This window comes from Lagopus leucura, unplaced genomic scaffold (genome assembly GCF_019238085.1).
Source record: "Lagopus leucura isolate 7727_CA_CO unplaced genomic scaffold, USGS_WTPT01 Super-Scaffold_100009, whole genome shotgun sequence".
NCBI classification, from domain to species: domain Eukaryota; kingdom Metazoa; phylum Chordata; class Aves; order Galliformes; family Phasianidae; genus Lagopus; species Lagopus leucura.
The window spans coordinates 7,867,249-7,894,844 of NW_024962266.1; the positions used below are offsets into that span (position 1 = coordinate 7,867,249).

General features: G+C 43.8%; 1 protein-coding gene across 1 annotated transcript in view; it reads left to right on the top strand.

The window, feature by feature from the left end:
- Positions 1–1,187: 1,187 nt before the first annotated feature.
- Positions 1,188–27,596, top strand: part of CRB1 (crumbs cell polarity complex component 1) — a 71,674-nt gene continuing 45,265 nt past the window's right edge. Inside the window, exons 1-5 of the mRNA XM_042874158.1 lie at positions 1,188–1,332; positions 8,594–9,181; positions 16,187–16,382; positions 17,544–17,683; positions 17,989–18,168. Coding sequence (XP_042730092.1) covers positions 1,188–1,332; positions 8,594–9,181; positions 16,187–16,382; positions 17,544–17,683; positions 17,989–18,168 — 1,249 coding nt within the window. The remainder of the gene's footprint in view (positions 1,333–8,593; positions 9,182–16,186; positions 16,383–17,543; positions 17,684–17,988; positions 18,169–27,596) is intronic.

The following is a 27,596-nucleotide window of genomic DNA, read 5'->3' on the forward strand; positions in this document are numbered from 1 at the left end:
ACTACAACCCCTGGGACAGCAATACTGGCAGCTAGGTACTGACTTCTTACAGAGCACTGGTGCTTTACCAAAGCCTCCCAGTCTGCAGGACTAGCCTGACGATGGATGCCTAAATGATCTGATACAGGCTTAGGCTCCAGAGCTAGAAGAAAGCTCAGCCTCCACCTCATTAGCTTCCTAAAGAACCAAGGAGGAGCAAGGGACTGAAGGTGCTAATTTGTAATCTGCTGACTGCCCTGCAGCTGTCTCTGTGTAACCACCCCAACAGGAAACTGTCCTACCTTGCTTAGGAGCTAAGCTTTCTGTTTCACAGATGTAATTCATAATTGCTGTACGTGGAAAATATAGCAACTACTGCATCAAACTACAGCAGGAATATTTAATGTTGCAGGATAAGGGAAATGTTAATACAAGGTACTTGCAACAGAATTTACAGAAATAAACCTCTTCCAGTCAACAAATATAATTTATGTTGATAATAGATGACAGAAACAAATCAACACGTACTTACAGTCATACCATGCTAAGAGTAAACTAGGCGTGCATCTCTACAAGCTGATGATCATAAGTTTGTGCTCATCTGCCGCAACTGCCAGCAATTTTGTGGCAATCTGCATATGTTCAAACACAATGAGTAAAGCACAGTTCAGACAAAAACAGGGCAGAGGCAAAATTAGTCTAAATAGTTATTAGCAAGAACAATATGCTTCCATTTATCCAGAGGTAAAATTCAGCTTGAAATGCAGTTATTCACTTAGTTAAGTGAACAAGATGACTTTACTAAGCATGTATCCCATTGAGAAACATGGCACAAAGGAGACAGCTCCATGCAAACACAACAACTTTTGAACTATACGATCCATAGTCTATATGGATGGTGATGATCCAACTGCCCCTGGCAAGCTGAAGAATAAATGCTTTAGTGCTTCCTTCCTATGCTGTTCTGCTTATGAACTCCCTTGATTACTCCCTTGATTAATGGAAAGATATTTGTTACAGAGGGCTACCATCGTCCAATTAATATCAAATTGTCTTGAAAAGACACCACAGTTGACCCTCTAATTAATATATTTTATACATTTTAAATGAGACACTGTTTTAGGAGCTCAGTAACAGTGCCTTTTTCTGTTCAAGGCTATCCATAATTAATAATCTCTCTGACCAAAGGAAATGAATCCTAAGAGAAAATGGCTTTTGAGAATTCCCAGGTGCCAAGTACTGAGAATTACTTTCCAATCTGTTCTGCAGCCTCGCAGCACAGTACGCTGTATGGTGCCCTTTGGGATCATAAAGCAAGGCCTGTCATGGAGCTCTCTGCCAAAAATGCTCCCGGTGAGAGCAGATATCCAGTCACTAAATATTTATCACAATTATTGCCATCAAATCTGTCATGGTTTTTTTTTTCTGGGCAGCTCTTTTATTCTAAAGCACACCACCACATTAGGTTTGTTTAAACAATTTGCCTTTTAGTGATATTACTCCAATATGAGGGGCTTATTGCTTAGATCTCCCCACAGAAGGCTCCTGGTCATGCCCTGGCATTGATTAATCTTCTGTTTTTCCTTACCGTTACAATGCAGCAATCTTGCAAAGGTTTCAGAGAAAGACATCCCTAATTGCTGAGAGGATTTTCAATTCCTATCCTTGCTACTGCTCTGGCTCACTCTCCTTCTGTGCATGTAAACTCTGAGCCCCGGCAGTCAGATTTCCAGCAGGGAGAGTAAGCTTGGGGCCCAGCAGGCAACAAGTGGCAGAAAACATCTGCACTGTATGTTATCATGTAGAAGTCAAGCCAGGAGAACTGTCCTCTCAGTAGCGTGTCTGAAGCAGTGTGACATACACAGCCATGAACTCTGAGAACATCAGGTGACTCAGCCAGGCAGGCAAGTGCTACTGCACAGAAACAAGCCAGAGCTGATGAGAGAAGAGGCTGTAACTGGCCTGGCAGTGGCACAAGCTCATTGCACTTTGCTGTGAACATCACGACACAGAGCAGACATCACGCTCTGCTCTGAAGAAAAAGGCAGAATAATGAGCTGCACAAATAGCCATGTGATAAAGCCAGCTCTTTATCTGTATGGGATAGTAGATGTCAAGCCAGGGATTTCAGTCTAGTAAGAATTCTAATTTTCCTCGCAGCCTCCAAAGTCTCATGCATCTCTCTCTGCAGGAAAGCAGTTCCTGTTCTCCCTCAACCACAATATGAGTTTTATTTCATTTGTATCATTCATTTTTTTTTTTAATTTAGTTTGTTCACATTGCCTTTCCAACAAGTCCTACTAAGACCTGATTCTCAAGGAAGAGCCTGGCCAGAACTCTCTAGGACTGTAGTGTGAACAAGAGAGGGTGGTTGCTTTTAGAGAAAGCTGGAATAACAGCCCTACGGACTACATGGGGGTCCATGTACAGTTTTACCCTTAATCAGCAAACAGTTCTTGAAACCAGAGAGGAAACCATGGTAGTCTGCATAGCTAGACTAACCTGAACTTTCATTTCATGTAGCTCCCAGCCTTCTTAATTTCCGTTTCTGAACCTACTCTGGAATTGAAATATTTGTTCCTCATACAAAGCCATAAACCAAATTCTTCCCCAGTTACAAGTCAGAAGACTTTCAGGATGCCACAATATTGTCTGCAGCCTGTTGCTCTTGCAGGCAGAAGTGACCATGGTGCAGCACCCATGGTGGAGCTTCATCACTATGTGAAACTGTAGCATTCTCACTCACTGGAAGCCTCCTTATAGCATCCTTCTATTGGGTCTGTGACTGAGTTTTACCTGTGAGAGGTCAATGAGAGCAGCTGGTGCAGATGATGACCACATTGTTGTCCTTCACCAATCTCAGTGTTGTGGCTTCGGTTCCACCAGTTGCAGCCCTCAGCACCAGAGTTCTGCAGAAGCAGAGCAGGTGGAGACTCTGGTTGCACCCTTTACACAACTGTCTCTAGCCTGGTCAGCAGTACAGGAGTTGCCATTTTCCCCACACAGTTTCTGAATCCTTGTTGGTGATGAACTCACACAGGGAAGAAATAGCTGATTTCTGAACCAAAGGGTTCTTCAGTAAATAACAGAAAGGGCAGGAAAGTGAACTCCTCCACGCGTTCACCACTCTAAAAAAGACGGACTGATTTCCCTGTGCTCTGTATTGAAATCAGAATGCACAATACATCTAGCAAAACAATGTCAACCTACTACAGGGCTGATTGTTTTTTTCAAGTCTGGCCAGACTGGAGAAGCAGCATCATGATCTTGATACAAGACTACTGTTACATTGTATGAAACAAATTGTGTGAGAAAAGGACGATGAACACAGGGAGCTCAGAGGGACAGCACACACAGTTGGAGCTGATCTTGCTGTTCTGCTGCATTTTGCTGGCTTCAGCAAAGTTTAATTCTCAGCTGTGTTATTGAGAACCTACTGGAGGCGACCCCAGCATCCGCACACATCACTACGCAGCTTTGCACTTACAAACTTTAAATCATTTGCTTCCTTACAGACTTCAAAGCGGAGCACAGTAAGCCAGCTGGAGAAAGGAACAGATCTATGAAAGCCTTATGCTTTTTGTCATAGTTTTTGCCCCTGTTCTAGTGCATGTTAAAAAACATCATTTTCTAAATATGCATTTTGTTGCTGGAGGTTTGGCTGTGCAGAAAGGATATGGCATGTCTGATATAATGTGCCTTGATGGCATCTCCTGGTTATCAGACGCTACAAGACAAGTGCTTATGGAGACCATGTTGAACTGGGAATCATCAGCATATGCCTATGTAACACACCTGGCCACACCATCTTCCCCATGATTTATCACCATTGTATGTTTGAACAATGAGCTTATACATGTCTTCTTGAAGCCAAAATTTAACGAGGGTGTAAAGAAATGAAAATCAAAGATTCTGAATTGGTGATTAACAAAGTGAATGTAAAAATGTTACTTGCATGAAAAGAAATTTTTGTCCTTTGTTACAGATTGTTTTGATGCATTTCTTACACCAAGGGCTTTAAACATAATTTTGACTTGGAAAAAGAAATCATACCTGTGTCACTGCTACAAACATTTGCAGTCACATTTTAAAATCACAGCACCTGTATATGTTAATGTGCATCAAAATCATTGCTGTATGCATTTCTCTTATTAAAAATAAAACAAAATAAAATAAGGGGCAATGGAGTGGATAGTAGAATCAAAGGTAAAGAAGATGCCTCCTAGTGGCTTTCAAAAGCAAACACACAGGGACAGAATTTGAACCTGAAGTCAATTTTGCAGTCTGTGTTTTGCAGGGAAGCATGACCATGCTTCCTGCAGCCCCTCTGGGTTCTGGCGGCGCTGTTTCCCTGCTTAGTTTGCTCCATTCTTGCTTCCAAGGTGTATGCTTTTGCTTTTGCCTTCCTGCATCTAGTTAAAATTGTTTTAGATTTTGAGCACTCCTGATTATCTCTGTTTTTTGCCTCTGAAAAAATAATAGAAAAGCTGATCCGAAGCTGGCTGCTGGGTTCCCTCCATCATGTACTGAAGTTGTTCATCACCTGCCCACATATCCCCATGCCCTTGTATGAAGGAATCCAGCACTATTGTGTTAAGAATAAATTCTGCTACACGAATTAAACTAAAAAAAGGTTTTCATTACTTGGCCACAGACTTGAATTGCACACCCATCTTTACTCTTCTCCAGACTTAGGAGACAACGACTTGCAGATACACTTTGAAACCGTGAAAGAGGAATGTTATATTCAACAGTGTGTACAGCAGCAGAGATTGCACAGCAGCAATAAACTCAGTTTCTAATCAATGCTAACATCATTTAGGATAGAAGTGAAGAGGAGCTTTGAGAAGAAAACATTTATCTCATTTTGGAGATGATTGGTTTGCCTGTTGCTGACAACAGCTCACCAGCTGATGGGCTGCAGCCACCCCTCTCTCACACTAGTTGGACAGTGTGCCAAGCCAGTGCCTTTGAGAGAACACACCTTGCTGTGGCAGTACAGCCTGCTAGAACATACAGCAAACAGACAAGCAAGTCTGGGCTGGCACAACAAGAACAAGATGGCAAGGAAAAATGACAGCAAATGGTAGCATCCTTTGTTCCTGGGGAGCAGCACAAATCAGCAAGCATGAGCTTGCAGAAGTGATCAGCACAGAGACACTCATGTAAATAACATGCACTGTAATTTGAATCACAAATAGCTTCAATCTTAAAGTGCTTCCTAAACAACATTTTAAAATAGGCGTAAGAATAACAACTGAATAGCATTACAATATGGAATACTTCTCCTTCAGATATGTTATTAATTTACTTTTCTTGGGTTTTGGATACAAATGTATCTGAAACATTTTCAATATAAAATAGAACATTTCAATTAACTGCCCTTTTTCTTTCGTGCCTGTGTGTGGTGGCGGTTACCATGGTTATAACCATGATTCAAGATTTAAAGCCTGAAAGCGGTTTCTATAACAACATGCTAGGACATTTTGGACACACAGCTGAAGTCAGGATTAACTCTTTATGGCCACAGTGACAAGCTCCTGCTTGTTTGTTACAGGTTCCCTCCTACTTTCCCAAGGTATGCTTTCTCACTGAGCAGATGGAGCCATAATTCTAACCATGGATAGCACAGGGGAAGTCCTAGAGAGGGGCATTTCCATCCCCAATGAAGTTTGACAAGGAGAAACAGTATCACGGTATCTACAGGCTGCTCATTGCTTTCAATTATTAGGACAGCAGACAAGCATATTGGGAGATGGGCTGCATAGGGATGCAATAATGTCAGTGCAATGTTTTGGAAGTTTGAGATTTCAGTTTGTAAATCAGAACTGTGTAGAAAGAAAAAAAGTGACCTACTCACAATCTTGATGGAAATGCTATTTTGAGGGCTAAAACAGCCCCCTTACCTAGCAGTGCTTAATCCACAATGGCATGTTTTTATGTCCTTTTCTTCAATATTTGCCAAATGCTGATCCTTGAATGGCATCTCTGCTTTTCAGTCTACAATGAATGTATGTGAACCCAAACTCTTACTCTTTAGATTATGCAGATGCATTCACCTCACTGTTAGTTCTTCAAGATTTAATATATATGCATATCCACAATTTTCTAAGACTATCCTTGCAAGCAAGTTATTGTCATTGTGAACTGTATTTTCCATTTTACAGTACACTGTACATAAATGAAGATATGCTGAGTTACACCAGAGCCAAGTGCTATTCTATGCAGCACTCAATGCTTTGAGATACATTTAAATATTTCTAGTTACAAGCTAACTACTTCAACGCCACACTGAAGTTGCAGATCTTGATATTTCATCAAAAGATTAGTTTTAAAATCTCGAGGACAAATTTTAAACAAGAAAACAATACAAATATGTTCATCCAGACGTCGAACTATCTGAGCCCTTGCTACCTTCATGTTATATTCAAAACTTCGTTCTAAAAAACAGTCCTCCTCAAAGCCCAAAGCACAGTAAAAGTATTGTTGATGACTATGGACATCAAGAAGTTACCATCTCCTCATAGTATTTTTGTTTTCCTCCTTAGAAAATTGACTGCCTCTGTTAAGAAGCTCAGAAAAATCTCTGCAGCGTATGTAAAAAAGGCCCTGAAGCTGTTAGTGCTGAGAGCCTCTGTACAGCTTTAGAGTCCTCCCTTCAGGGAAGAAAAGGCACATTTGAAGAACAGCCTTGCAAATCACAAGGAGCCCCCAGGCATGATGAGATGATTAGTGATGATTAGCAAAGTGCAGGCATAACCGCACTGAAGTGAACCCAAACTCATACCAGTGTGATTGGTGGTGATTGAAATCTGATTTTAAATGACACTGCTGATTAACATGTTTCACTAACTTGTGGGAAGAGTCACCTGCAGGAAGAACAAACCTTTGCTGAAAGACATTTCTGCCAAAAACAGATCAACATAGTTTGCAAGGTTTTGTTGATGCAGACTGAATGGCTGATTGCTAATCTGATTCACAGAATAGGGAAAACTGGTGATTTACTTTAAATTGCACCAATTTAAGAAAGCAGAATATTTTGAAAAGCATGCAAGAAGATTCTAGCTTTGATTCAAACAGAACCTAGAAAAAACTCCATCCAATCCTCAGGAAAGATTTGAGATCAGGCTCCTCGGAATCACTTGCTTAACTGAAGAGCATTAGTCTCCTTAACAGGAGAGTAAGGAGCCAAATAGTTTCAGCTCTCTCACAACTCCTGCCTTACTTATTTTACCTTTCCCCCTAACTTAATTTTGCCCCACTGTGTTCATTTCCATGCAGTTCCAACATCCCAAACCACTCTGTATTACATCATAGAGTCACTGCCACAGGACGTGCTCAAGAAACATTTAGACGCTGCACTAAGGTAGATGGCTTAGTGGGTGGTAGATGGATGGTTGGACCTGATGATCTTGGAGTTCTTTTCCAACCTCGGGGATTCTATAATTCTATGATTCCTACAGTTTCTGGTGTCTAAGGAAAGAGCTGGGGAAAAAAAAAAAAAAAAACTAACAGCAAAATCATGCTTTTAAAGTACTGACTGGTATACGAAAAATTGAGATTATATTATCAAGAGCATCACTAACTTAAGTAAACTTATTCAAGAGGAAAAAGAAACTTTGTCTTTCTCAGCATTTCTTACATTTAATAACTCCAGTATTCCTAAAAGATGGAAAGTACTGACACGTTTCTGGCAGTACTGGCGGTTTCCCAGTAGATGGCAAGCTTCACTGCAAGGAATTTTACTGCCAAATGCCTCAGCTACATGAAAAGGATTTAATCAGTGAAATGCTTGGCACAAATTCCTCTAGTAATTAGATTAATGTATCAATGTTTATGAAGAGACTGATAATTAACTCAAGTGTCAGTCAACGTAAATCCAAAGTGATCAGCATTTGGTTTCTATTTTTCAGATGCAACATACAAATTTTAAGAAAGTCTGTCGGAACAAGTCACAGCCAAAGTGATCTTAATTGCATAAGAATGAAAATGACTTTTCTGCCTACCAGAGCCATCACACGTCAGGCTTTCCTGATTAACCTCGTGCAATTTTATTAAAAAACAAGCCTTTACCAAAACATTTATTTCCCTTACAATCCCTTCCACAAAAGCAGTGGAAAATATTCTTTAATTATTTGCTCAGAGTCAGACTTCACATCAGACACCATCACAGCCTGCCACATCACATCACAGAGCACAGGGGTGTTTATCTTCTTCCTCTGCTGTTTCCGTGTGGCTCTCAGTAGCACTAGGTTTCCAAATCCATCCTTCCACATCACTCCATAACAGCAAGGAAACTGAGTGTCCGCAGGGGAGATAGGGAGGTGCTCTAAACAACCTGTTTGTCACAGGGGGGAAAACAGGTGGAAAATAGATTCTTGAACTATGAATCCAAGCTTCAAGGATTTTCTGAAGCACACATGATTTAGTAACATGACTTTTGTTAAAAAATAGTAATAATCATAGGATGCCGTTGTAAACTTCATGCCACTCAGTTTGATAATTGCATAGACGTTGATGACCACCTCTACAAGATACAGATTTGTGGTAAGACTTGCAGTTCTTTCTGGTTTACTGGGGAAGTCCCTCAGGACCTTTTCTCTTTCCTTTCTAGAGTCACTTCCCATGAGAAATGATTCCAGGTGCCCACCAAACTCCTGCCAAAAGAACTCCACATGCATTACTGGTCACAGAGACGATATTTGCCGTTGTGCGGACATGTCACTTGAGGAACGCTTGGAGGAACTCTGCAATAACACCTCCAATCCTTGCTCCTCAAGCCCTTGTCTTCAAAATGCTACCTGTTCAAGTTCTGCTGGAAACCTCAATTTCACTTGCGAGTGCCCGGATGGGTACAATGGGACCACTTGTGAAATAGCCATCAGTATGTGTGACAGCAACCCCTGCGAACACGGAGGCACGTGCCTCGATGGCCTGGCCAGGCCCACCTGCCTCTGTCGCACAGGATTCACAGGTACACGCTGTGAAATGGATGTTGATGAGTGCAGCTCGGAACCCTGCCACAACGGAGCGGTGTGCAGGGATGGGATTGATGAATACTCCTGCTACTGTGTCCCAGGCTACCAAGGCAAGCACTGTGACCTGGAGGTGAATGAATGCGTGTCAGACCCATGCCTGAATGGGGCAACGTGTCTTAACCTTATAGGGAGGTATTACTGCATCTGTCCACTTGGGTACACAGGTAAGCACTGTTTTAAACAACCATTTATTTGTGTCGTGGAGAACTACCATACTCCATGTTCTAAGATCTATTCCTATACAAACGCACACAGACACACATTTAGTCATACCTATCTTACTGCATGGCCTTCAGCCTCAGCACCAGCGGCTGCATCTTACAGGCTACACCTTATCATAGTTGACTAGTGATACTGCATAAAGAAATTTCACATCTTCTACAAGCTACAGAGCACTCTAACAAACATAAAACTGTGTCACAGCCCCAGTGAACTTTTGTTTTAACAGAAATATTCTCAAAATACAAGTCCTTTTTCATCCACAAACAAAACTTATGTTCGACAGTGATAAAACTAGACTTAATTAGACTTGGTTGATTTGCTAATTACAACAAAGAGTATTCTTAAAATTAGGCATTTGCTTTGTGGGAGCCTTTTAAAACATTCTTCTTTCATTTTCCCCTGTTTTCTGAACAAAGGTATCTTTTTCAGCAACTTTCAAAAACATCCAATTCAGACTTTCTTTCTCTTCTAATGGATTTCCCTTTTCCACCCTCGCTAACAGGCCTCTTTCTCTTCTTCTATTTTACTGGACCTCAAGGCCAAATAGATTATTCTATCACTTTCCCTCAACATCAATGCTCAGAATGGCTATGCCTTTCTGGTTTCATTCTGGTAAGTTTTCCTAAGCTATATGTCCTACTGATGTCACATATTATAACTCAAATTTTCCCCTTCTATTATTTTTTGATTTAGTCTGGCTGAATCCACAGATAGACTTCTTTTCTTTTTGCCAGAGGAAAAGTTTCCAAAACTCATTTCAGGCTTCTTTTCTGAGGAGGAAAGCAGCAATATTGCAGTGAGTTCCAGGCATTCAAAAAAAAGTATTCCTTCCTCTATAGAGTACATCTGCTGACAACTTCACTTGACATAGAAAATTGCAGCTGGACATTCTAGAAGAATGGACATTTGTCAAGAAGGAAGTTTATCAGTTTGAATCAAGAAACAATTATCCTTAGACACAATTCTTACTGTTCAGATTTTTAGCAGTTCGAAGTTGATGAAATTTTACATGGCCATATAGTGGCCTTCCCAGTTGAATGAGAAAGCTTGGTATCAATGTGAGCTATGAGCAATGCCGAAAGACAGGCAGACAGAAAGGCAGACAGAAAGACAGGCAGAATACAAAAGCCTAGAAAGATTTGCAGGATCAGAAATGGGCAAGAAAGTGAGGACTAGGATAAAAATGTCCTGCTGACAGAGAAAAATAGATATTTTACAGCCAAATTTTAGCTTTCCAAACAGAATCAGGAAAATCAAAAAAGTGCCACTACATCTGCAACAGCCATCCCTCCCCGTGCCCATAAGTCATACATATCCTGAACTCACCACTTACCTTATATAGACTTAACCTTGACTAATTGTATTGACTTTCTCGCCCCTGCCTTACCAGAAACAGAGGATTCATGTGGAACTACAACATCACAGAAGTTTACACAGAAGAAGAAGTGTGACTAGGTTCCCAAACCTGGTGTGATCAGGTTTGGGAGAAATTCCCATTTTATCTGGTCCCATTTTTAAGGTTTCGGTGTGATTTTTCTTGCCTACTTCCTCTACTGGAGAGCACAAAATAGCTGCAGGGGGCTGTTCCCTTCAAATTTCAAAGATGAATTCACAGATAGGATAGCAAGAGAGTGCACAGTGAATCATTAAAGAGCAAAAAGGGGATGTGTTTTAGCAATAGATTGCCAACTAGGTAAACAAAGAAAAAAAGAATCACACAGCAAAAGAAAGGGAAAAAGAATAGCTCTTGCTTCAAGTGATTCAAATGAATAAGAAATAAGAGATGCGGTTTACAGCTCCATCCCAAAATCCCCATGCAGGAAGGGAAGTCAGAGGTAAAAAGCAGCTTTCCAGCTCTGACGCAGCTCTTGTTGGAAGCCGACCCTCAGTTAGCATCCCTCGTGAGCAGGGTGAATGTTGTTTGAAGGAAGCTTGTTACCTTCCTGCCACCCTGCTGCTACCAGCGGGTGTCCGAGCCCGGGCCAGGCGAGGGGAAAACTGCATAACCAGGGGAAAGCAGGAGGAAGGAGAAGCCTATTAACAATCAGCATGGCTACTCTGCAATGATTAGACTCAGCCCAGACCTCCTGTGGTATTCAGGAAACTGTATTTGTTTAACCTGTGCTGTCAGTGAGGCCCAGGCCTGGATTCGTAGACCAAGAACTCAGCTTGAGAGACAGAATCTATACCTTAGAGACAGAGGGAGAAAACATAATAAAATAATAAAAGCCCAGACAGAGAAGTAAAGATTTAGACCAAAATAAACTGCTGGAGGGAGCTCATCCTGCTGGAGTTGCCCTGCTTTCATCAGAAAATTCTGCAGGTTTCCAGGTGGATGCTGTTAGGTCTTGCCAAAAACAAGCAGAGTCACTGAGTGCAGAGCACTCAGAATAAGCAGAGTTAGGAGATTAGAGAGCCAAGGAAGGAAAAGATGTCTAAAACACAAAGGAGAAGGAGCTGCAGTGCTTTGACACATGGCTCTGACATCCCTCTCAGCAGCTCAGAGATGAATCACCACTGCTCCATACAGAAGTGGCAGGCTGCTCCTTTAGCAGTAAAACAGCAGCTTTTAAAGGCTACTTAACCAAATGATTTATCAGAAGCACTCTTTTTTGTTGTTTTCTGCACCTTGCTGTGAGTTGTGCTAAATGCACAAGCCAGGGGGATTATTGGATGAAAGCCCCGAGGTGTCCCCACTGGTAATAAAAACCCTCATTTACTCCACCGGGGGATCTTGCCAACCATTAGTATCCCAGTCTGACACCATGAATTACTGCGGGAAGTCATCCAGCCTCATCTCATTTCCCTAAGATGTTAAAAAGGTGATATCTCCTGATATGGAGGTAGAGAATGCACAGTAAATTCTACAGCAGTAATGTTAACCAAATGCCTGAGTTACAGGCTGCAGTTGCTACTTGCTTCGTGGACTACGACTGGAATTCTGCACAATTGCTATGCTGCAGCACTTCCTAAAATAGCTGAGAAATGTCACACATAATTCTTACACAAATGGAAGAGGTTAGAACGCACCAAGAGCCCAAGACTGGAAAATTTAGCATGAAATCTGGAGTTTCTATGATAATGTTCTACATGTGTGAAATTATTTACAAGACATGTGTCATGCAGCTGTTAAATAATGAAGCCCAATTGCCTCGTCGAAGTTTTGCTGGCTACCTTAATCAAATGCCTCTTTCCCTCCATTGGCCTAATTACACTTGCTTTAATTCACCCCAGCAGAGCCGGGCGATGGCGCCTCTTGGCTGCCCACAGCCGGGGATGCTAATTACCAAGCTGCACTCCGCTTGAGGAAGCCAGTCCTCTCAAATGCTTTGCTGCGAACTACCCAGGACCTCTGACTGCTCCAAAAACCAGCCCGAGCCCAAGACAGTCCCCTTTAGCATAGGGAATGTGCTTCAGGGTCAGACGAGATAGGTGCAACAGACTACATCCATTCTTCGTGCAAGAACTTTTACTATGACGCAACTGAAACAGACTCTGTACAATACGAGGAAATTATTAACTGATGAATCCTAGTTCTCACTCAGTATTCTTAGCAGTAAATATGCACCATGCAAATATTTACACCAGATGCACTGTATGCCTTAGGCACTAAAAGAAACACTCCCAAAGCCTTTAGGCACCCAGTTGTCAGACTACCAGCATGGAACATCTATCCCACAAGCTGGTTGTTGGTACAAATCATCACACTGCTATTCAAACCGGTGCCATGCCAAAAAACATAGGAAAACTGCTAAGTGGCAAAAAAATCTTGTTGAATCAAACTGCCACTGCTGCTGTCCTTGTGCCTGCCTGCGCTCAGCCTCGTTGTGCCGAAACATCACTTCACACCTCACCCCATAAAACCAAACATTTCCTTCCAAGTAGGGATTCTTCTATGAGTTCTGCTGAAGGGAAGGTGCAAGCTCTTTGCCTGCTCTTTTAAATCTAGTGATTAGGAAAAACAGGAAGGCTATCTAACACACCCCATCTGGGTGGTGGGACACAACCTCACTCCATACAGATAGAAGAATTCTAGGAAGCCCTCCCCTTCCCAGGTGCCTGAGCTCCACAATGCAGTGCAGCAGGGGAGAGGGCCTGGAGTCCTCCCTTTGGTCTGCACAGGGCCCACACATTCTTCTGTCCAACCCTGCCCACAGGCAGTGAGTTGGAAATAGGGGCCACACGCCTTTCACCTTCACCTGCTTTTTTTTTTTTTTATTATCAAAGAAGAGCATTGCAGGACTTAGCTAGAAAGCAAGCAGTATAAAGTAACTGAAGAAACCACAAAATTTATAAACATCACTTATATCCATCTTCCCAATCCCAAGCACTGGTGTGGCTAGGTACACATGGCACTGCCACCCCTCCCTAACTCCTGGCCCTGTGGAGTGGCCAAGGAGTGCCTGGCACTGCCCTCCTTTCCTGCCTTCTGGCACATGATGTTTGGCATTCAGCATATTCATGACAAAACATGAGACTGAGGTGCAAACGCAGATCCAATCTTTTCATCTCTCTTCCTCGCATCTGAGAAAATCTGACAGCAGATTTGCCTGGGCTGGGAAGGAATCCCCATTCGTGCGGCACATCACATCGGCTGGGCACATCAGGGAGGGAAGTTTTCTTCTGAGGCAGCATTGCCGAAGGCAGGTTGCTGGGCTGATAGATTAAAAGACGTGAAGCACAAAACAGCGTTGAGCTCTCCTGCTAATCGCCACGGTCTGAAAGCCGGCCGGGCCTCGGCTCCGCTGAGCGGGGCTTGTTTTGTCACATGGCTCGCAGTGCTTGCTGTGAGCTGTTAACATGCTCTGGCAGATTTACGGTCACTAGACACACTTCTGCAAACACATTGCTTACAATTACAGTGGATTTACAGGGCAATGACTGCAGAGGGATCGCTCACTATGTCTGGATGCGATGCGCATTACCATATATCCACACAGGATCACTGCGGTGCTCCCACTGGCAGCCAAATCCCCAAGGCACAGGCTGGGGGTACAGACTGGGAACATAAAATTGTGCTTTGTAACTACCAGGAAGATTTTAAAAAGTGCATGTATTTGGATGAGAATTAAGTTTAAACGCAGTGAAAATAGTTATGAGCTAACACCTTCCCAATTTGTCTTGATATTTTAAGATACTTTCAGATATTTATCCATTCTATGGATTTTTATTCTTTTTTAGATGAGCATGCTACATTCAGAGGGACAAAATAAATCAGATATCAAGAAACAGTGCTAAATAACAGTAATATCAGTGTTTTCAGAAGAAACAAAAAGTTCCTAGTTAAACGTACTAATTTCAGAACCGTACAGGAAAAGCAGCATCAGGAAAGAGCTAAAGATGAGCTCTTAAATGAACTGCTAAGATAGTCTCAATAAACAACCTGTGTTCATTGCATCTTTTGGAAGCCTGCCCTTCATTTGAGAGGGATGAAGTTCCAGCCCCCAGAAAGGGCCCAAAGTCCCTGCAGTTTCTCCCCTGCTGAACATTCCCTCCCAGTCAGGAAATGCCCTTGAGAACTGTTCACAATATTGCTCCTCCTTTGCTGCTGAAGGACAGACAGGCAGGTCAGCTTAAAAGCAGCTTTTTCACTACGATGTGCCAATGTATTTTGAGGTTGATATGGATGCTAAAATAAGCTGACTTGGCAGGTGGAAGTTATTAAAATAAAAATCATTTCTTTTTACCCAAAGCATGAAATAAGTAGATAAACATGCAGAATGCTGGAATGACCGAAGTGGGAAATGCAGGACATTAACAGTCCTTTTTTTTTTTTTTTTTTTTTTTAATCTCCTGAACTATAGTAGAGATAAGGAAAAGGAGCATGCATGTAACCTGCCAGCAGTCATCAAGAGCTGTGAACTGCCATTAGCACTGCTGCGTTCTCATTGGTTATCTCCGCAGAGGAGCTCCAGGACCACAGCCTTCCCAGCACCCAAAGCTGGGCTGTTTGCACCTTACTATGAGGAGAAAACACACACTAAGCATCAAAGCACAGCTGACCAGTCAGTAATCTTGGGTTCAGCTACTGGTGCAGCTTTGATGATATTAAGTTGCTAATCACATAAATATGATAGTAGCATAGTAGGTTTGAATGAGCAAAAATTTGTTTAACTTGTTTCTGTGTTTGTGCTAACGATAAAAGGCCTGCTTTTGGGAATTATCACAGAATCACAGAATGGCCAGTGTTGAAAGGGATGTCAAGGATTATGAATCTCCAACCCCTCTGCTACATGCAGGGCCACCAACCTCTACATTTAATACCAGGCTGCCCAGGGCCCCATCCAATCTGGCCTTGAACACCTCTAGGGATGGGGCATCCGCAACCTCTCTGGGCAGCCTGTTTCAGCACCTCACCACTCTCAGAGTAAAGAACTTCCCCCTGACATCCAACCCAAATCTTTCCTCCCTCAACTTAAAGCCATTTCCCCTTGTCCCGTTGTTATCTAGCCTTTCAAAGAGTTGACTCCCTTCCTGTTTGTAGGCTCCCTTTAGGTACTAGAAAGCTGCAATCAGGTCACCCTGCAGCGTTTTTTTCTCCAGACTGAACAAGGCAGCTCCTTCAGCCTGTCTTCGTAAGGGAGGTGCTCCAGAGGCTCTCCTTTGGACCCTCTCCAACAGCTCCTTGTACTGGGGGTTCCAGACCTGGATGCAGTACTTCAGATGGGGCCTCACAAGAGCAGAGTAGAGGTGGACATACACCTCCCTGTATTTGCTGGCCTACCCTCTTCTGATGGAGCCCAGGATACCATTCGCTTTCCAAGCTAATTTCAGGTTTTGGTGAATTCCCTCAAGCCTTGCAAAAACAAAAACAAAACGCCGCACACTAAAACACTTCCACGTGAAAACTGCCGTTTCTTGGGAGAAATGACCAACCAACCACACACCAAAACAACAAACCAGCACGTGAGCCTCGCGCTAACCCTGCTCCCGCCCTCTCCCCGCAGGCGCCAACTGCGAGCTGGATGTGGACGAGTGCCAGTCGCTGCCGTGCCAGAACGGCGCCACCTGCCGCGACGCTCCGGCCGCCTTCTCCTGCTCGTGCCCGCCCGGTTTCCGCGGCGCCCTCTGCCAGACGGACGTGGACGAGTGCGCCAGCAGCCCCTGCCTGCACGGAGCGCGCTGCGCCGACCTGCCCGGGGGGTGCGCGTGGGGACGCGCAGAGAGCGGGGGGGGGGAGCGGGGTGGGTCAGGGGAGGTGACCGCGCAGCCCTTTGCTCACTGTCCCCTCCCCTCGCTGGCAGGGCGGCAAGAAGTTAAAATGCCCTTGGCTCTGCGCGGCACTGCTCAGCGACAACTAAGGCATCTGCGCGTTACCAACAGTGCTGCTGTCCTACAGCCGCAACACAGCGTCGTGCCAGGCACTGTGAAGAAAAAAAAAAAAAAAAAAAATATCAATGATCTCCCAGCTGAAACCAGGACAAAATGGAATCTGCGAACAGCAGATAAGCAGACACATTGGAGAAGAGGCAAACTGATCAGAGTAGCCACAGCAATAGGCTCCATTAGCCCACCTGTCTGATACTTAACAGGCATGTAGAGCAACAGCTTCTGACGCAAAACTACCTGCAGTCAATTCACAAAAGTGTAGTAAATGAAGAGAATTCAGGGCAAGGAAGCTGCTTCACCCAACGTGACCAGAAGTTCACCCTGCACAGAAGTTCAGCACAGCCCAGGCAGCCGGAGCTCTGGTTTGCCTGTGTTCACTGGGATCAGCATATGATTTTTAAAGTCTGAAAATGTAATGATGTGAATCAGAAAAATAATTTTCATATTGATACATTTTATATCTTAGATCCGAATGCTACCTGGACTGCGTCACCTCTAAATTTAAGCACAATCCACACACAAGTGACACGCTGCCCTGCTATATGTTTTCGCCTACTTACACTTAAACAGGACACTGACAAGTTTGTACTTGACTGCCAGACCCAGGGGCCAGCAGATCCCAGGCACTCCATCAAATCCAGCATGCAGCTCCCTTGATGCATTTACTGCAGGTCTGAGATTTAGGTACTAAACACAGAAATTACCAAAGAAGTATACCCTTGCCTGTTGCTCAGGAAGATTCCCCATGATTTCAGATGCACAATTTCTAGTATTTGTATATATTACCCAGTTTGTTCATGTCTAAACCCATAGCAACAGCGTTGCTATCAAAAAGAAGCTAACATTACTGTTACTACTGGAACTACACCAGTAATTGACACTTCTGTATTAAAACCTAAGAAAAGCATGTGAGCTCTGGGCATGTTTGGGAACAGAGACTGGGCTCCTGCAGTGACTGCCTTTTCCTGTGTACAGGTACAGCTGCAACTGCACTGGCACCGGGTTCATGGGCCTGCACTGTGAGACCCATGTACCCCCGTGCTGGTCACAGCCGTGCTACAACAATGCCACATGTGAGGACAGTGCTGATGGAGTCATCTGTCACTGCTGGCCAGGTAAGCCCCAGGTTCTCCTGTAACACCCCCTTATCCCTCTCAGTTAGAAAAGTTCACCTTTTTTGCAGATATAAAGCGTGAAGCCACATGGCCATAAAAGCCATCCACGAGCTCAGTGCCCGCTGGGCTCCGTTCCTCACCGCGAGCCTGGGGGAGGTGCTTGCCCTGCCTAGAGCTGTGGTGCTGGAACAGGCTGCCCGGTGAGGTGGTGGGGTCATTGTCCCTTTAGGCGTTCAAGAACCGAGGAGAAGTGGCACTGAGGGACCTGACCGGTGGGTCTTTTCCTTCTCTGCTCGCCTTTGCAGGCTACACCGGCTCCCACTGCGAGACCGACATCAGCGAGTGCAGCAGCGCGCCGTGCACCTCGGGCCGCTGCCTGGAGCGCTCCTGGGCGGCCCGCTACGGCCACGACCCCGAGCTGCCGCCGCCCTTCCGCCACGACCGCGCCGAGGGCTACGTGTGCGTCTGCCCGCCGGGCGTCCGCGGTGAGCGCTGCGAGATGGGGAGCCGGGGCGGGAGGTGCGGGACGCGTGTCCGGGCGGCGCGGGGGTCCCTCTGGCGGCCGTTCCGTGGGGCTGTGGGACTGTTGTTGGTAACCACGTTTGGGTTAAAACATGAATTTCTGTTAGCGGCACAAGTTTGAAACTCAGTGTGCACGGTTGCTGTGTTGTACGCGTGAAAAAAATAAAACAAAAAAAAAAAACAACACAGAAACAAGCAATAACCAGAGAACATTTACCGAGTGGTGGTGCCCGGGACCCAGTGTTCTCATCCCTGCACTCCTCCCAACACTCTACAGAGATGCACTGGGACTGCAAGGAACATTTCTCCCTGGGAGCATAACACCCAGTTTCTTATAAACGCAGCCTGTTATGTGGTGATATGCTACAGCTGATATTAAAAATAAATGGTGCATACAGCCATGCTCCTAAGAAGAGAGACTCAATCCTACAAATGATGACTTGCTGAGGTTTGTGTCTAACACAGCTGTACTGTTCAGCACAGCCACTAACACGCTGGCTTTGAGTTGTGCAACTCTGGGCCTAAAGTCTGCTTCTGCCTTTCCGTGCCCTTACTCTAAACAGAAAACATCTGTAGCTAAACTCATGGAACCAGGCTTCCCTTCCTCATTCACTGCCTGCGCAGTTCCCAACCCCTCTGCGTCCCGCTGGCTCGCATCGCTGATCGCTGCAGCTCAGCAGACACAGCAGCAGACGAAGAATACAACTCGCATTCGGAAATCCCAACGGCTTTCTCTCCGGAGAGGCAGCGGAGCTCTTGGCTCCGTTCCGCACCCCCAAGCTGTCCTTCCCCGTCCCGTCACTGCGCGCTGCTGTTGCACCGCTGTTCTGCAGCGCAGTGCGGCGCTCCCAGCCGTGCCGGTTACAGCCGTTACCTCTCCGCGCTCCCCTTTCGACGCTGCTTCGTGCTCTCTGCTTCCTTCCAGCGACGTCCAGCTGCCGGGCTTCTTTTGCTCCCTCTCCTGCTCTTTAACATTTCCCCTGCTCTGTGAGACAGCTGGGGAGGTGGGCCCTTCGTTAGGCTTAGTCCTTTATCCTCCCACGGCCCCATCTATTGCCCTCACCTGCATCGTTCTGGTCTGGTTAGGGTTCCACTGCTTTCAGTCACGCTAGGGACTCTCTCGCTCCCCAGGAGTCAATGGACCCACGTGCAGGCAGGCTCTGATCAGTCTGAAAGACAAAGAAGTGTCAGAATCTATTAAATCTATCAGTCTTAAATCCATTTTGTCAATAGCTAACCTTCTAAATCAAGCTGCAAAGCTCTTTGGAGATAGCATTGCTCCAAGTCTTGAGGACTCTGACACTCCTGCTAATGCTTCGTGCAAATGATTTCACCTGAAGCCTTTGTGTAAGTTCAGTTATTGACATCCTTGTTGGATGCTCAGTGTACACTTAATTAGGAAAAACAAACAAACACAAAACAAAAACCCCAAAATAATTATTCTTAGCAAACAGTGCACTCAGACAGCTAAGGTCAGGAGCAGCCTTTAATAGAGGTGGCTCTAAAAGCTGCTGGTGAAATGCCTTTCATCACCTGGCTGCAAACTGATGTCAGGACAAGGGTAATGTGCTAGTGGTCAGCTCACTCGCTGCCTGCATGCATCTGTATGGGTTAGATTTTAAACTGTTTTCTTCCTAACCTCTGTGAAGTATGAGGCACTCAGGTAACAGATATCTGTAGAGAAAACAGCAGCATTGCTCTAGTAGGTGGTGAGCATGCTTGGCACCCTGGGCTATGCAGCTGGACATGACCTGGCTGCTGAAGCTGTGGCTTGAACTTGTGGGTATCCATGAAGTGGTCACATAGGTGGACTAGTCAGTCTTTGTATGTCCCTTCCAATTTAACTCTTCTATTTCTAAGCAAAGAGCCTGTAAGATGGAATGGAAACTTCACTTCTGATGCTGAAAAGTTCACTTTCTCCAATTATAGCCAAATTTGTGATAAATTAAGCACATTCTAATGGGAGTTAAGGAATACAAAGGACTGGAGTTGACTGCAGGAGTATGGCAGTAGTATGATTCTGGGTAGCAGATGAATCCCCGATCAGGATTACTGGGTTTATGGGTGCTTATCTCGTGTATACGAACTAAGCCAACTGCCCTTCTGCAAGGCAAAAAGTCAGATCCTTTCACCTGGGTATCAGCACATCTCATCGATGCCAAAGTCTTGCATTTCTGCAGCCGAGGGCCAGTTCTTCTGGCCTCCACATCTGAACATCCGTATGTGTTTTAGGTGTAAAACTTCAGGTTCCTGCTGAAACAAAGATTTTCTTTAGTATATGGCATTCAATATTTTATTATGCTTCCTTCCTCAGTAAAGCATTAACAGAAGATTTTGAGCATACTATGCTGCTCTGAGTATTGTGATGAAATAATAATCCATGCGGTCTGTGTCATGAGGGCCATATCCAGAAGTCGCTGAAATCAGTGGAAAGGTGTCATCACATCTGGGGATGTTTGTCGATTTTTGTAACGAGTATAAGATGGCACCGTTGTCTTACTGGATAAGATGGCACATTACTGTAAGTCAGTTGAAAAACTGGGCTGCAGTCTTCAGCCCCAAGGGCAGGAGATAATGGAGCCTATGTCAGGGATAAAGTATTGCCCCACCCAGCTGGGAGAGGGGAAGAAATACCGTCTGCTATTTCTTGTTGCAGATGGTGATTATTCAGCTGAACTGAAAAATAATCAGTAGACTACTAGAAGTCCTGAGAGGATCAAACCTGCCCCATTTGGTAACTCAAATAACCCATTTGCAACCAGACTTATTCATGCAATTTGATTCTAAGGAACAAAAATCCCGGTGTGGCAAAATTTTCCCAGCCTGTGATTTTTGGAGCCCATTAGATATTTGCCTTGTCCCACATCAAAGACAGAAAATTTGCGAGCAGGTTCTACAAAGGGTTAAAGTTCTCCAGCTCCCTTCTAAGTCAGAGAGTCTGGGGACGCTCGGATTTCAAGAGGTCTCAGTACTCTGCAATAGTAAGCCCAACATTTTTGATATTACCTTGGTCTGCTGGCCCCCTAGCACAGAAGCACTTTTAATAGACTGGGCTTTCATTTAAAAGTCTTGTGATTTGTTACTGCTGGCTACAGGCAGCAGTTATCCTGGAACTTCATCCTTTCATATTGTGCATATATTGTATTGCTCTGGCATCACACTTTTTAAAAAGAGTGTTATTTGAAAGGTCCAGCTTCTCACTTTCCTCATGAAAACATGTGGGAAAGGAGGAGAGCAGAGCTATGAATTTGGTAGTGATGCATTTCACCAGGTTGTAATAAACTTAACACCGTGTCAGAATTAAGGAGTCTTGAACCTGCAGGCTCTGTCAAATGTCACATTCCAGCACTGACTGGAACCTGAGGAGGGAGAGGAAGTAGCATGGGCTGCCAGGGGACGTGCCACCAGCAGGGATAGAGCTGCCTATGTGGCTGTGGGCTGCCAGGGGACGTGCCACCAGCAGGGATGGGGCTGTTCATGCAGCTGAAGTAGCAGTGTGAAGGAGCAAAGCCACCAACCAGTCTGTAGGCAGAGTGCCTACTGCCTGCTGACATGCAGAAATGTGCTGGCTGACGAGGTTCTGATCACTTCTGGTGTGTTGTTATCCACTGTGGGCCAGCTGTGCCAGCAGCACTGCTGCTCACTTTGGCATCGTGAGATCCTAAGTGGGTTTTTTTGGCCTTTTTATTTGTCGTGTTTTCTGTTTTTCCCTTGTAAATCTCCTTGGCCCTTTTCCCAGCATTTTGGACTGCTGCAAGAGAAAATGATACGATCAGACTGGAGTCATATGTGTGTTGAATTTCTGGCATAGATGTGGGGGAAAGAAACTGTCTCCTGGAGCCTGAAGATGAGGCAGATAAATAGCCAGCCAGTGCAGTGCAGCCAGAATATTGAACACTCAACTAACTAAAGAAAACCTCAACCTGAACACATGGGACTGGTCTTAAAAATGGTTCATTTAAACTCTCAGTTTGCACAGCCAGGGTGTAAGAAGCACAGGCATACACAGAGCATTAGGCTTCCATTTCCCTGCACATCTTCAGATGCTGCTGCGGGCAGGGCACTCAGCAGGTAATAGGGCTGTCTGTGTCTCAGCCAGACATACTTCTCTAGCCTCCTTTCTATGTGTGACAGTATTACACAAAATATAAATGATGTGAGTCTTCCAAAAAGGAAATCAAGCAGATAAATAGCTGTGTTCTCATCTTGTCCCCAAACTCCAGTGTTTTTCTCTATTTCCTCATCTATCCTTCAGCTGTTCACACCACAGCAGTCAAGCCTTCCTCCATCACAGCAGGTTAATTAACTGTGTTTCATGGGCCATCATCACAGTTTAAAAGGTTATTTTCTCTTTATTCTGGAGACAGAAGACAAGACTATTCAAGGGGCATTCACCAGCTTTCTTTTTCTATGTCCAAGGAAAGGATCAGGAGAAAAAAGAAAATACAAAGAAAAAATGAGACTCTTTTTTCACTGCAAGGAGACAAAAGAAGAGAGAAGCTGGGCTGGCTTGAACTGGAAGGCTTTTTCTTCTCCCTTCCCAATCCTCCTTTGTGAAAATAATCTTTAGGATCCCTCCTAATGCAAAATTCTTCAAGGTCCTAGGGCAAAGGAGACGTCCTTCCTGATTACTGCAGTTCTTTGTCTCTGACAGAGCTTTTCCACTGATCAGGAAGGAAAGCTGTGGGCTGCACCTTCTCCCAGTCTTTTGTGGGCCAAAAATGGATAAAAGCAGTTACGCAAACCTGTTGGCACTACAGCAGGTTAGGTCAGATTCCTTCCTGTGCTGTGGTCAGTGCGCTTGGTCACATCAGCTTTGCTTTATGCCTTGTCAAACAAAGAAATGGTCCTGGAGACCGAGGTGGCACTTTTCTGATGTGTCTCAGAATGGCTTGGCAGTGGGGTTGGCAAAGCAGAAAGTCAGCTGGAAGTGCTGATGGAGATGATGGCTGTGCATGCAGGTTTACAGACAGCTGTGGTTGGGTGGGTCACAGCAGCACCCATTTCTTCCAGAGTGAGAAAGTCATGGTCAGCACATGGGTTCTGTGCACTGCATTCGTGATCTCATCCCCAGTACAAAGTCAGGAAGGTACCATTCTGGAATTGTAGAGAGGCTGTAAAGGGAGTGCAAACATACATATTTTCCACCCAGACACAATTCATTCACTCTAACTATACCATTAGATCGCTGTGAAAGGATCTCTAAAAAGTGAGACCTTTAGGGGGCTTGCTGGCATTGATCAGCTGTGCAGCAAAATGGGGAAATATACTGCCATTTTCTGAGCATGGGAAAGAAGTTCCTGTTTACCTAGACCTAACTGCAGTTCTGCCCAATCTCTGTTTTGGACTGTGAACTCCTTTCTACACTCCTGTGCTCAGAACCGTAGGAAGGAGGGATTTTCCCTCTCTGCTCCCCATCGACCCCTACAGCCCCAGCACTACAGGACCAGTGTAGCAACCCTGTATCAACACAGGATGCCCTCAGGGCCTGGCAGGCACTTGCTGCCTGTGAAAACCCAACAGGGAAAAAGACAATTAGCACTTTAAAGTACTTTTTCAATCTCTCCTAAGTCTCTGATCTTGAAAGAACATTTGGACAGGCTTTAATGATCCTGTCCTCTAATACTTTTTAACCTTTCTTCAATCTACAGCATCCTGGTAAGTAGCTGTTCTCATTTTCATCAGAATTGATCATTTGAGTTTCCCCTCTCCTCTACTTTTGTCACCGAGTTCTTCTATCATCCCTTTTTTCTTGGTGTTTGGAACTGGTCAGGATATTCTCTTGAATCACAGTATGTATCCTTTAGCCCTGTCCTGTGCACAGCTCCAGGGAAAGATGCAGAGCTTTGTAAACAGTTGCAGAATCCAGGACACAGCGCATTCACAGCATCCTCACACCTTGCTTCACTATTCATCAAGCTGTTCTCTTTGCAGTATGCACTATTCACTTCTCATGTGCTTAGCTTCCCGCCCCAACTCATTGCACATGTGATGTGATGAGCATCTCGCTGGATAGCCCCCAGAAGGAAGTCTGAGGCTGCACTTTCAGATTGCACACAGCACCATACTGGCTGTAAGATGGAAGCATACCTCAAAACATCCACAGCATACTGGAAGTTTGGTTATTATTGGAGAAAGTTATGAATTTGCCGTTCTCCAACCAGTTTCCAATCCAGAACTCATGGGATATTCCTATCTGCAGCTAGTGCTGCCCTTAAGTCACTGCAAGAAATACCATTTAGGGCAAGCAAGCATAATTTCCACATGCTCCAGCCATATATACCACCAAAGCAGCTAAGACTGACTTGTTTACTCACGTCAGCCCTTTCATTATAAACTTCCATCTAGAGATACTTTGTGAAGTACCTTTTTTTTTTTTCCAAAAATTCATTTTATTACTTAATTTGGCTCTCTGCATGGCAGCAGACTGAGCGGCTGTTTAAATGAAACTGTTTTTGTGATGGTTACTTAGAGATTGTCATAGGTTAAAAAATTCTGGTTTAGTGGAAGACTTTGCAGAAAACAGATTGTGTAAGTCTGTACATCATGTTGCTGTCACTTGATCATCTTTCTGCATATACCTCAATAATCTGCAACTTGGGTTTCACCTCACTGAAGTCTGACCAGTTCCCAAACACAAGCAAATTCATTCGTACAATTTCTGTGAAGTGCATGAGTATTATCTCCACTTCAGAAATATGGAAAAAAAAAAAAAGGCTACAGTCCAATATGATCATAAACATTCAAACAATGCATTAAGGATGTATTTGTGTATCAGTATCAGATCCAGCTACCATATTTGATGCTAAGTTGACAGTGAAATAGTTTCAGGTTCTAGATACACACTGTGAACTTACCATAGGCACCAGCTATGCAGAGTTCCCCTATTAATGAGATAAAATGAAGCTTTGTTGAAAGCTTTAGCTTGTTCCTATTCTTCCTGCTGTAGGAAGGAACCTTTTTGCAGAAGAGTATTTCTACTGGCTGTGATCTATTAATGAATAATCATAGAATCGTAAAGGAAGGAAAGACCACTAAGATCATCAACTATCAATCCATCTCCACCATACCCACTATTCCATATCCCTCAGTGCCATATCCACCCTTTTCTTGAACACCTCCAGGGATGGTGACTCCACCACCTCCACAGGCAGACTGCCGGTGCCCAACCACTCTTTCAGAGAATACATTTTTCCTAATATCCAACCCGAACCTCCCAAAATGTTAAAGCTGAACTATCATCATTAAGAAATGAGCTCTGGAACACTTCGTGGCAAAAATTTCCAGAACTAGCCCCAAGATCTGACAATTTGTTTGCAACTCTGAGAGTTATTCTCAGCGCCCTAATATAGTAACGCATATTTTTTCACGAGGAATGAAAACGACTCTCAGAAATAACTCTCCTTGTTGCAAGTTGCATTGGAAATGCAAAAAGATTTCTGCATTATTCAGAACTGGAAGAACACACAAATATCAAGGGTTTGTCTGTTAGTTAAAAGTATAGAAAATGAAGTGCTAGAAAGCATCTACCAGTGTTATTTTCTGAACATGTATACAATTTTATACCTTAAAATTTCACAGCTGACCCTTCGTTACTATGATCTATTTTCTCTGGTTACGCCGATATGTTAAACTGTATAATGTAGTTGGACATGATTGATAGAGCCTGGGAGCAGTGGATATTTTGAAATCTGGCACATCTCTCTGCATTAAACATTGTTGCACATAAACACTTTCTAGCATGAAGAGCTTTCTTCCTCAAAGAGGAGGAGGAGGGGACGGATGGATTTTCAGCCATAAGCTCCCAGGTCCTGCAGAAAGCATCCTTAGATTTAAGGAATACTTGCAGAAAGTGCTCTTACTTTAAAAAGAAAGAGAAAAAAAAAAACATATATAGAAATATAGGTAAAGAGAAAAAGACAGTTGTGTATTATTTGGCAGCAGGGATAATGCTTTTCAAGCACTCATTATTTTTTGTAGCACTTATTCCTAATGGGTCATTCTATTATAGGACTGCTAAAAATAGTCCAAATATTCAGTGAGAATTTTCCTTCTGGGGATTTGTGCCTACTTAGTTTCTTTCTGAATACTGAGAATAAACTCTTCCTAGCTTTTTAATTGGTACATCTCTGATATTTATAGTCTCCTACAAGCCCGTTTAGCCACCTCTTGTGTGAGCTTATGAACTTGCTCAGTTCCATCTTTCCCTGCTGAAGTCCTTGAGTCTCTCCAGCCTTTTTGTTTCTTGCTTGCTTGGCCTGAGCATAACAGGCAATATCTTATGCAGCCTGGAACCAAACACAGTATTCCTTTTGCCATACCCTTTCTACTACTGAAAACGCAATATTTCCCTGTTACAAACAGAAACTGCCATGTATCTCCTGCTCTGTGTGCTGATAGAATGTAGAATGTTCTACATGTCTTTCACATCACTGGCATTACAGTTAACCCTATATGCTACCTCAAATGAGGTGTTTCTTGCATACACACATAGCTCCCCTGTGGATGTATGCAGAGTGGAGACAAACACAACCACCACTGAAAGCAGAGTTTCAAGTATGATCTGAGTTATAACTGTGCACAAACTCTGTGAAACTAAAGGAACTGGGCAGACTAAGCTGACAGCAGAACTTTATGCATCCTCCTAAAAATTTGACTCTCCATCTCAGGAACTACTTTTAAGCACTGTATCCTATTGAGAGACATCATTTTGGTCAAATTACACTCAAATTACAAAGTCAAGCAGATGCACAACTTGTTCTTCAAACTGGAACAAGCTCTAAATCTACATGTACAGTCCTCACTAACCTGGAGAAAGTGTTCAATGAGTAGATAGTACAGAGAAGATCTGTGTTAGGGGACTAATATATTTTACTTCCTCAATATATTCTAATTAAAAGAACATTTAAGGTCAAATGTCAAGCGATAAACAAAATGAACCAATTTAATAGTTCAACGTTTTACTCAGTAGATGATTTTGAAAACAGCCTTAATTATTTCACCATTGTGAAACCCGTTAAAATCTAGTTTATTGGAAATACAGTAAATTATACAGCCAAACATTTAAAAGACATTACTTCTCTTTCCCCCACAACAGAGAAAGTCAAGAGTGACATTAAAGAAGCTGAAGGAGTTCCTTTAGAAATAGCACATGGGCAAGTAATTTTGAATCATATGCTTGTACATGTAACAACATATGCATGTACACATGCATGTATGCACTCGTACACATATATATAATTCTGTAGAAGCATACATTACAGCTCTTCAGAGTACTTCATTGCTCTGCTTAGAGCAAGCCTTTCTTTGATCACTAATTTAAAAGGTCCACAACTTTCATCTTTTCTATTTTGAAGTGCACAGTTTTCTGGCTGGTTTGTTTTGCAGCAAG